The following is a 9590-nucleotide window of genomic DNA, read 5'->3' as shown; positions in this document are numbered from 1 at the left end:
CGAAACTGCACAGGAAAACGGGATCTCAAACAGTGATATGCCAAAGGTCGGTGTTTTTTTTTCTTTTTTGTAAGGTGCTGCACCGGAGGGTCACCTGTCCCCCTGTAGGGATCGAAACCAACCCGTTCTATGGAATGGCTTTCCGTTAAAGTTTTTTACTTTTTGGGACGTTCTTACATGGTCCTGCGACAGGACTTTTCCGATAGCACAATTTCTGGCGGCACCATATTAATGTGGATATTTTTGTTTGAAAGGTAAGTGCAATAAGTTTGCTTCCAGTGAACCAAATGACATGAAATTTTGACTGAAAGTGGTTAAAGGATGTTCCTTTCAAACAAAAATAATCACATTCATATGGTGCCATCAGAAACTTTCCAACGGAAAGAGTCCTGTTTACATTGCGACCAGACCATGTATGTGTTGGTTTTTGTCGAGACGCGATTGCGATTCAGTTACAAATCCAATCCAACCCCTTTCGATCCATTCTTCCTTCACCCCTTCTCTGCCCTGCTTCCCTGTTTCCTGCACATCTTGTTGCTTGTCTCGCTAGTTTTTACTTGTTTTAATTGTTTTTTTTTTGGTTACAACACTAACTGTGGAACACACACACTGATGCACGAAATGCTGCGGAGTTAATGAATTCCTACAGAGGAGGAGGAGGAGGTGGTTCGTTTTCCTGCCCTTCACCAACAACTACCATATTTTCCGCCCACCCCACCCTGGGACATTATTGGACATGCTTTTCTTTTTTAGTTTTTTTTTGTTCTTTTTGGAGGGTATGTGTTGTGTAGTTATGTACACATTTACAAATCAGCATATGCACCGTGTGTACTACGTGTATGTAATGGGGATAATATGTATATAGCTATAAATAGATACATATATAACGGTATATGTATATCTATTTATGTAGTTTTGTGTATCGATAACTTGAGGCTTGAGTGATGGGGGGGGAGAAGGAAAGGGGGAAAAAGGGTAAGTCAGACGTCCGTGTTTACTCCTCCTCATCGAGCGGTTGTTCGCGGGGCCCGTAGGTAGGACAGCAGAGCCCCTCGGACCCGTCCGCACGTATACAGAACAGTGAGATCTCAATATCCGTCGGTTCGTGCGGTACGATACCGTGGACGTCGCGCAGCTCGGCCGACGGAAACCAGGCCGGTTCGCTGTCCTCGATCACGTTGATGCCGCATAATCTGTAGCAGAGACAGGGAGAGAGAAGAAAGAGAGATTATTAGTGAACTGGCGCCTGCATATGGCAAGCTCTCCACAGCACCTACCGCAGTATGGCAACACCGGGAATCCACAGGATGGAAACAAGAATGAGCAGTATCGCAACGACGATGCACCAGTGGGGCCACTCGAGCCGATCCGTGGTGCCGGTGAGTGCGTTCCACCCCGGGTAGCTGCTACCCTCGGATGCGAGCTCCAGGAACGAGGCCACCAGAATCGTAAGCATCGCAATCGGAGAGATGTACTTCCAGCACAGCATCCAGTACAGTCCCGGCCGTGACCCGGTCATCAGCTCGATATCGTCGGCGAACCTGCAAAGAAGGGAGGGTTAGATCCACGGGCCTTCGCGCTGTCACGTCGACTAGCCACCAACGGTACCGTTTAATGCCGTAGATGTAGCTGACACCGATACACTCGAAGAACGCAATGATGAGCAGTGTGTAGCTGCCGGCGAAGCTGTCCATCAGCTGGAATATGTAACTGCCGGCCCCGTTGGCGAAACACATCGAGATCACGCAGCACGAGACGCACAGAAACTGCCGACGGAGAAAGAGTGAAATGTAATAAGAAAATAGAGAAAAAAAGAGAAAGAGAGAGAGAGGAGTGCTGGGCGCTTTCGTACCCCGGTGATCATCTCCTTCGGTACGTTCGGGAAGAGCTTCATGTCCATCAGCGACGTGCTGACACCCTCGAGTGTGCCGAACTGCGAGTCGATACCGAGCGTGAACAGCATCAGGAAGAACAGTACCGCCCACAGCTGGGCCGCCGGGAACTGGTTGATCGCCTCGGTGAAGATGATGAACGCCAGCCCGGTACCGGATGCGCTCTGGATGCGTGAATGCGAATGGGAGATTTCAAGAATCCAGATCAACATGCAAGTGTGCACTCCGCGCTAGGCAAAACGGTTACGCTACTGTTAACGTGCCGCTGCAGTCTGCTTTTGTTTTGCGGACGCTGTGCTCGAAAGCAATTAGGGGTTAGAATGCAAACCGGGAAACAATGCGAACAACGGGTGAAGTGTGCTCGCTATAGTAACCTACAAAAATTTGAAGCTCAGCTAAGAGGAGAAGAACACAGAAAAAAGAAAACATCCGGGGTGAGGCAAAAAGAAAAAAAAAACGGCAACAAAGTTCAAACTGCTGCCATTTCTAAACCACCCGTCTAATAGCTGGCAGATTTATTCCAGTGATAGCTTATTCTATTGTCTATAAGCATTCAAAAGCATTTTATTGGGAAATTACCACAAAACAAAGTTATGCGTGATTGATTTCAATGCATGGAAAGCCCTGGAGATTCCAACAGGACGCTGTATCTTCCCCGCAAAGCAATAGCGAGACATGAGATGGACAAAAAAGGAACGTTCTACACTTCATTTCCATGTCTCATTGGCTGTCAATATCTATGGGCACAAAAAGCGCAGGACCTCTCCGTTTATGGTGTTTTAAAGAGCAAGGTTAGACCGAAAAAATAACATAATTATGGCAGGTTTAAGCAAACGCTTCTCCAAGAATGAGCCAAAAAGGCCAGACAGCACCCTGCGCGGCAACGAGCGATGCGATTTCATCTACGTGGTCTCAAGACCATAATTCATTCAAAAAGTATCATATCGAAGAAAACTAAACTGATTCTGAAAGTTTATAAAATTCCCAACATTTTTTAGTTTTACTCAAAAAAATCCAAACAAAAATGAAAAAGATATGGCGTTTTTAAAATGTGTTGTGCAGTTTTTTTTTGTTTTGCCTCACCCTTTAGAGAGAAAGAAAGATAAAAAGGAAGAGAGAAAGAAAGAAAGAAAGGAGAGAGAGAAAGCAAGAGAAGAAGAAGAAGAAAGAGAAAGAGAGAAAGATGCGAAAAAGAAAGTGCTACACACCAACCAAGAAGGTCTACCGGGAACTTGGCAACAACGAGAACGACAACATCAAATCGAACACCAACTACGGGTGGGGTTTGGGAGCTGGGGGGAATGACTGGGGTGAGTGGGTGAGGGGGGCCAGGTGTGATCCACTACTGAGGGTCGCCCGTTTTACATTTTCCAGCTCCTTCTGCAGATCGCAAACTGGCAGCAGCTCGGACGATTTGTTCAGCCGCACCATCTCGGTCCGTTCGGCGACGCAGCTATCGTAGATCGAGGTAGCCTGGGAGCAAGAAAAAAAAAACAAAAAGAGAGGAAGAATGAATGATGAGAATCAAGCCCGCCGGGGGGACTTGGGGGACTTGGGGGTGGCGCACCTTGAAACCGATAACGGAGAAGACAACGACGCCGGCAAACATCGAGGTCGAACAGTTGGTGATGGACACGACGAGCGCATCGCGGTAGCAGTTGTTGTTGGCCGGATTGTACGAGCTGAACGCGATCAGCCCCCCGAACGCAAGGCCGAGCGAGAAGAAGATCTGTGTGCCCGCCTCGAGCCACACGACCGGCTCCAGGATCGACTCCCAGCGTGGCGTAAACAGGTGCGCGATACCGTCCAGGGCGCCTGCGTTCGGGGCGGTGGTAAAAAGTTAGATTAACCCTTCGGTTCGGCACCCGGCGTTTACCCCACTTATGTGTTATTGGCTTAGCATAGTTAAGCTATTGTTCCGCTGTTTTTATCACTTTTATATCAAAAATAGTGCACTAGAACTAATGTAAGGGTATTGACAATGTGGTTTTTGTTTCACAAAATCATTTTGTTGTGATTAAATTAAAAAACAATAAAAGCAATGAAGATAATACATTGGTACCCCTTCATTCTACCACCGGGTATGCCGTAAAGCACGCAGTAAGATCGTGAAGTGATGGAATTTTATTCGAATAAATCTGTTTTAAATCGTCGAAGGCACTTGCACAACCCACACCTGATACTGTAACTAGTGATACTGACCAGTAGGGACCTGGAAAGCAAACATTTTGGCACGCAAACACTTTGTAGTTGTCTCATTGAAATTCACATGGATATTGCATAAATCGAGAAACTTTTTTCTAAAAAAGGTTTAAAAACCACAACATTTTTGGTAAAATAATATTCCCGAATACTATTTCAAAGTATTTACTCTGAAATAGCAGCGGTGCATTCCTCTTCTAGGAGAGATCGATTGAGCTAGGAGATAAGATCGTTTGCTAAATTTGTCTCTGTGGTCAACGAAAAAACATCACCTTAAGCCATTTTGGTGAAGAACCATGTTTTAATCAGTAATATATGATTGAAATTGCACAAAAAAAAGGATAGAAAATATGTTGCCTATTTTTCTCCCTTTGCTCGTAGCAAAGCTCAAACGTAATGAAATTTTCAACAAGGCACGAGCAACGAGGCTTAAAAACCATCCCCCTCCCGGGGACCGCGTTACCGCGCGCTATGCCCCTTACCTTTCAGTGTGATGCCCCGGAAGAAGAAGATAACGAGCACGACGTACGGAAAGATGGCGGTAACGTAGACGATCTTGCTCGACTCGGTAATGCCCTGCACCATACACAGGTACACCAGCGACCAGGCGGTAATGAGTGCCATCGCCACCGTATAGTTGATCTGCTCCGGTTCGTCAACGCTGTGCGATACCTGCAGCGTTTCCCGGTACCAGTAGTACTTGGTCGGTGACGAAACGACACACTCCGGCTCCACGTCGTACGTAAAGTTGGCGAACAGGCGCTTCGGGCAGTCGGCCCACGGGAGCGGCGATTCGAAGCTGTGCAGCAGATAAATCAAACACCAGGCGATGATGGTGTTGTAGTACAGGGCGACAATGTAGCTGACGAACGCGGACGAGATACCGATACCGCCAAGGTAAGCGGACACCTCGTGCCAAACACCGATCGCACCCTTCCGGAGCCGCTGCCCGATCGCCAGCTCCAGGTAGAAGATGGGGAGGCCCTGCAGCAGCAGCATGATAAAGTACGGTACCAGGAAAGCGCCACCACCGTTTTTCTGCGCCAGATACGGGAACCGCCACACGTTACCCAAACCGACCGCGTACCCGATGGTGGCCAACAGGAACGTCCACTTGCTGTCCCAGCTTTCCCGCTCATCTTCCGGCTTCTCCACGATCGCCGGTTCGTGCTGCGACACGATCGACGCTTGCATCGCGAGCTTCCGGGTGGTGGCGGTTGGGGCCGGGTGATGCCGTGGCCCGGCACTCGACGATGCCGGCCCAAGGTCCAGTATCTGGGCCATCGGTGGATCATCGTCGCTGATGAACGCCTGGTTCGTCGCACCGTACACCGGTGCATTGCGGTGCGATCCGTTCTCCGCCCGTACCAGGCGACTGCGTAGCTCCTGGAAATCAACAAGAAATGAAGAAAGAAAACCCCGCACGCGGTTCGCGGTTAAAACGGTCGGGCACGCTCCGCCGGTGTTCCGTTCCCGCTCCGTTACCCTTAGCTCGAGCTCGTCCAAGCTCCGGACGGTGGCCTGTTGCAGCAGATCCCGGGAGCTCTGTCTGCGGAAGAGATGGGCAGTGTTGGCCATTCCGGGCCCCAAAGTGTGAGCACACAGTGGGGGGGGGGGGGTGGCGGAGAAGGGAGACGAGGGGGGAGAAAGGGGGGGGGCCGAAAAAAAGGAATAGGAAGGCGTAGGCTGGCGTATCCGGAGAGACGACGACGTCTACGAGGTTGTCGCCGCGCCACGGGCCCCTTTCGTTTCACGGGGCAAATCACGGGCACGTGTGATCGCGATCGCGCGAGGGCCCACCACCGTCGCCGTCACCGTGGCTTCAAGTGGCACTTGCTGGTGTTGGTGCAGGAGTATCGTGCATGGCGTGCTGCTACAAACTCGGATCGTGCCCGGTGTGCCTGACTGTGTGTGTGTTTGTGCGCAAGTGTGTGTGTGTGTGTATGTGGCCCGAGATCGATTCGAGATTTGCCGATGGTGCTTGGTGCTAATAGGTGCTAAGGTGGCGAATACAAAAAAAAACGAAAACATTACCGAATGCTGTTAATATAAAAAGATAGACGTGAAGGGGGTGCAAGTGAATTACGATACCGCCACCTCCCCCCTTTTTTTTTCCTTTCCCTACATCCCGAAGCCGAATCCTTTCACTAGAACACCGCATTCGGGACGGGGAGTCCCTTCGTCGCGTGGCGAACAGAATGGAAACGAGAATAAACAGTCAACAGGCAGACAGGCAGACAGGCAGACAGGCAGGCAAGAGAAAACAAAAGGACGAATAACGCAAGACAAGGCCGTGAGGATCAAAAACCAATCAATCTACATCTGTAAAACAAAAGCGGCATAGTTTGAGTGGTTTAATTATTTTCTTTAATCAGAGCTACACATTTTTGCCAGTAAATTAGACACTTTCGGTTCCAAAGGGCTTGTGATTTTTTTGTGGCTAGAAGCTCTAACTTTCCTCTTTCCAGATCACTTACTTTGAGCTTGATAGCTTTGATAGTTTCTTTTTGAAAATTCTTTAACTGCGAGATGGTCGATCACGAAATGTGACAATAGTAAAAGCCCACTTTGCAATAAAGATTATTAAAACTCTGACAGGGCCCTGTAGTTACTGTCTCTTTAATAGGGCTTTTATTTACGTCTGTTTTAATGTTTTACGTGCCCATAATTTACAGGCGAAAATGTGATGGACCATGGACGAGAGGTGGGCTTTTACTTATGCCGACCACTGTAGAAGGGTTGTGTACCTTTTGACACGACTATTGCCTTCTAACGGGCCCCGAAAAAAAGGTTGATGCTGCACGCATGTGGCGAGTTTTCAAACCTTGAGAAAAAAAAACCCAAATTCAAACAGTCCATAAACTCCAAAAACCGATCGTGGCTTTACTTGTTTGGCAGTTTGGAAACGGGGTTGATAATGGGTTGAGAATGCGATAACATGCCATTTTTCGCACTCCTGGCACATTTTTGTTCGGCGGATCCGAGATAAATCAACAAATCCTTGCACCAAAGCTATTAAAAGGTTCATTGTAGTCCTGGAAATGCAAACAATTCATGTGAAAGTCCTGGAGATTCCAAGAGGACTCTGTAAAGCAACAGCGAGACACGAGATTGACGTAAAAAGAACGTTTCACACTTCATTTCCATGTCTCATTGGATGTCAATATCTATGGACATAAAAAGCGCAGGACCTCTCCGTTTGTGATGCTTTGAAGAGCAAGATTAGATCTCAAAATTAACAAAGTTTAGGCCAGCTTATGCAAACGCTTCTCCAAGAATGAGCCAAAAAGACCACAAAGCACCTTGCGGGCAGCGAGCGATGGTTTCTTCTCCGCTCTCAATACCATAATTCATCCAAAAAGTATCATATCGAAGAAAACTAAACTGATTCTGAAAGTTTATGAAATTCCCAACATTTTAAGGGTTCTACTCAATAAAATCCAAGCAAAACTGAAAAAGATATGGCGTTCCTAAACTGTGTTCTGCCGTTTTCTGTTTTCTTTTAACTTCACCCTGTACACGACACCTCGTGATGCCTCGTGAACACATCCACGCCCCTGCATCGGATACACCCGGAGAATCAGAGAATCGGCCACTAGAAAAAATGGCGATGGCATGCTCTAATGATGGTGTGCGGGGGTGCAGTATTGAGATCCGAAGCAGCGCCAGCGCCAGCGCCTGTTGATGACCGAGACGAGATCCTACCGCAATCCGGACCGCACCATGCCCACAAAACCAAGAACACAAATACAACACGACACGCAAAAACGCACACACAAACGGACACATGCACACTGCTGTGCCATGCCCACTAGGAATGGCACACCGGAATGGCTCCGGAAGTCATGGGTGTAGTGTTACATAATCCTTGCCACACATTTGACCGACCACCCGACGGTCTCTTTGCGGTGTGTCCCATGGTGGGCTCCTGGTTCCTGGGCTGGGCAATTGTCCTCGCGACTCGGAAATCACGCTCTGTGACGCTCGCTTCGCACCACCGCCCCCCCCCCCCCCTCCCCACCCCTCAAAGGATTGGTTGATTGATTCTGTGCTCTTTTTCTGGGTTTTCTGATTGTTTCTTTTTTTTTGCTTTGCCGTTTTTGATTGCATGCCGATGGTGGTTACGTGAGGTGCATAGCAAACAGTGGGAGGGAGAGGGGGTGGCCAACTAGAGCGGAGAGAGCAGGGCCAGGTCAATTGTTGCGCGTCGCGTGCACACCACGGGAATAGCGCTGCTCCCTAATTCTTCCCCATCTTGCTCCCCTCGTTTTATTCGCACACCTGGGAACACACCTGGCGGAAACACGCCACTCACAAACACAGCACGCGCGCACACACGGCAAACAATCACTGGAAAAGTATGTTAAGCACTGGTGTGCTTTTTTTTTGCTAACATAAACGGCACCTGCTGCACAGTTGCCGTGTTGTTGTTCTTTTTGGATGATCCTGGTTCAGGTGCTGGTCGTGGTCGTGGTCGTGGGCCTCATCCGGATCCTTCGACACACGCTGCGCTACTGTCGGGCGAGCGCGAGCGCGACCGCGGCGATCAACAGCAAAGAGCCAGAGCCAGGGCGCTGTTTTTGCGGTGGCAGAGCAGAGCAAGGACACGGTTCACGGCCGTCGTCCGTGTGGCCATGCGGCCCGGAAGGAGGGGAGAACGTTCAAGAAGCTACACTCCAGGTTTTGCTCACGCGTTGATTCGATTGTTCGCTCGCTCTCTCGATTGGGATTCGTACGTCGATCGATTTCCTCGTTTCTCGGAGAAAAAAGGATAACAGGTGGAAGAGAGAGAGAGAGAGAGAGGGAGAGAGAGAGAAAGAGAGAGAGGTGAAGGAAAAATTGAAGCGAGAGCGAACGCGAGAGAGACATTGCTTCTATTTTACTTGCGATGGCTTACTGCGATTGAGCGGAGTTAAGCCTTGTACCTAACACCATGCCCTAGATAATTTTATCTATATTTATATAAAATTGAGCGTCCTCGCAAATCACAACAAATCCCACTACTTTATACGCGGATTGTTTCGCGGATTTGGATGCAAATTCGTTCTGCATGCAGTCAGCTAGTTGTCGATATGCTGCGATATACCTAAAACCCCATAGCATTGGGGACAACGGCCCCAAATCGGACGCAATAGTAGCACCACCAGCATCTTCGTCCTCCTCCTGCATCGCAGTGTACTAGGGAAACTACAGGGTGCGCCATCAGCCGTTCCGCCTTTTTTTAAAAAAAGTTGAATAACTCTGTCATTTTCCAACCGATTTTAGCAAGTAAACCAGTTTTATTTAGCTTATTCTATGCCATTCATTGTGCCATACTCAAATTGTCCTTTCGTAAAAAAAAGCCGCCTCTATTCGCGCATACAAAAAACGAGGCTCTTTTTTCCGGGCATTTTGCTTTGTGTTTGACTTTGCATTTACAGAGAGTTTTTTTGTGTGGCAATTTCAGCTCTAATATTTATGCTCTAAGTTGTTTCATAGTCTTTGGTTTTTTGGCAC

The 9590-nt window shown here is 48.5% G+C and overlaps 1 protein-coding gene across 4 annotated transcripts in view; it reads right to left on the bottom strand.

The window, feature by feature from the left end:
• LOC126573004 (sodium-dependent neutral amino acid transporter B(0)AT3) overlaps nt 1-8593 on the bottom strand; it is a 9053-nt gene extending 460 nt beyond the window's left edge. The window contains exons 1-9 of one of the 4 annotated variants that reach the window (XM_050232765.1): nt 8388-8593; nt 5580-6091; nt 4577-5480; nt 3460-3707; nt 3258-3365; nt 1853-2056; nt 1609-1766; nt 1278-1541; nt 1-1193 (exon numbers count right to left, since the gene is read on the bottom strand). The exon at nt 1-1193 is cut by the window's left edge and continues 460 nt beyond it. In XM_050232765.1, coding sequence (XP_050088722.1) covers nt 995-1193; nt 1278-1541; nt 1609-1766; nt 1853-2056; nt 3258-3365; nt 3460-3707; nt 4577-5480; nt 5580-5672 — 2178 coding nt within the window. In that variant the 5' untranslated portion in view covers nt 5673-6091; nt 8388-8593 and the 3' untranslated portion in view covers nt 1-994. Of the gene's footprint in view, nt 1194-1277; nt 1542-1608; nt 1767-1852; nt 2057-3257; nt 3366-3459; nt 3708-4576; nt 5481-5579; nt 6092-8375 lie in introns of all 4 variants that reach the window. The other 3 variants (XM_050232784.1, XM_050232774.1, XM_050232793.1) reach the window with 3 other exon arrangements.
• Between the last annotated feature and the right edge of the window lie 997 nt (nt 8594-9590).

The sequence above is a fragment of the Anopheles aquasalis genome, chromosome X (assembly GCF_943734665.1).
Source record: "Anopheles aquasalis chromosome X, idAnoAquaMG_Q_19, whole genome shotgun sequence".
NCBI lineage: Eukaryota > Metazoa > Arthropoda > Insecta > Diptera > Culicidae > Anopheles > Anopheles aquasalis.
This window is presented reverse-complemented; position numbering and strand designations above follow the sequence as displayed.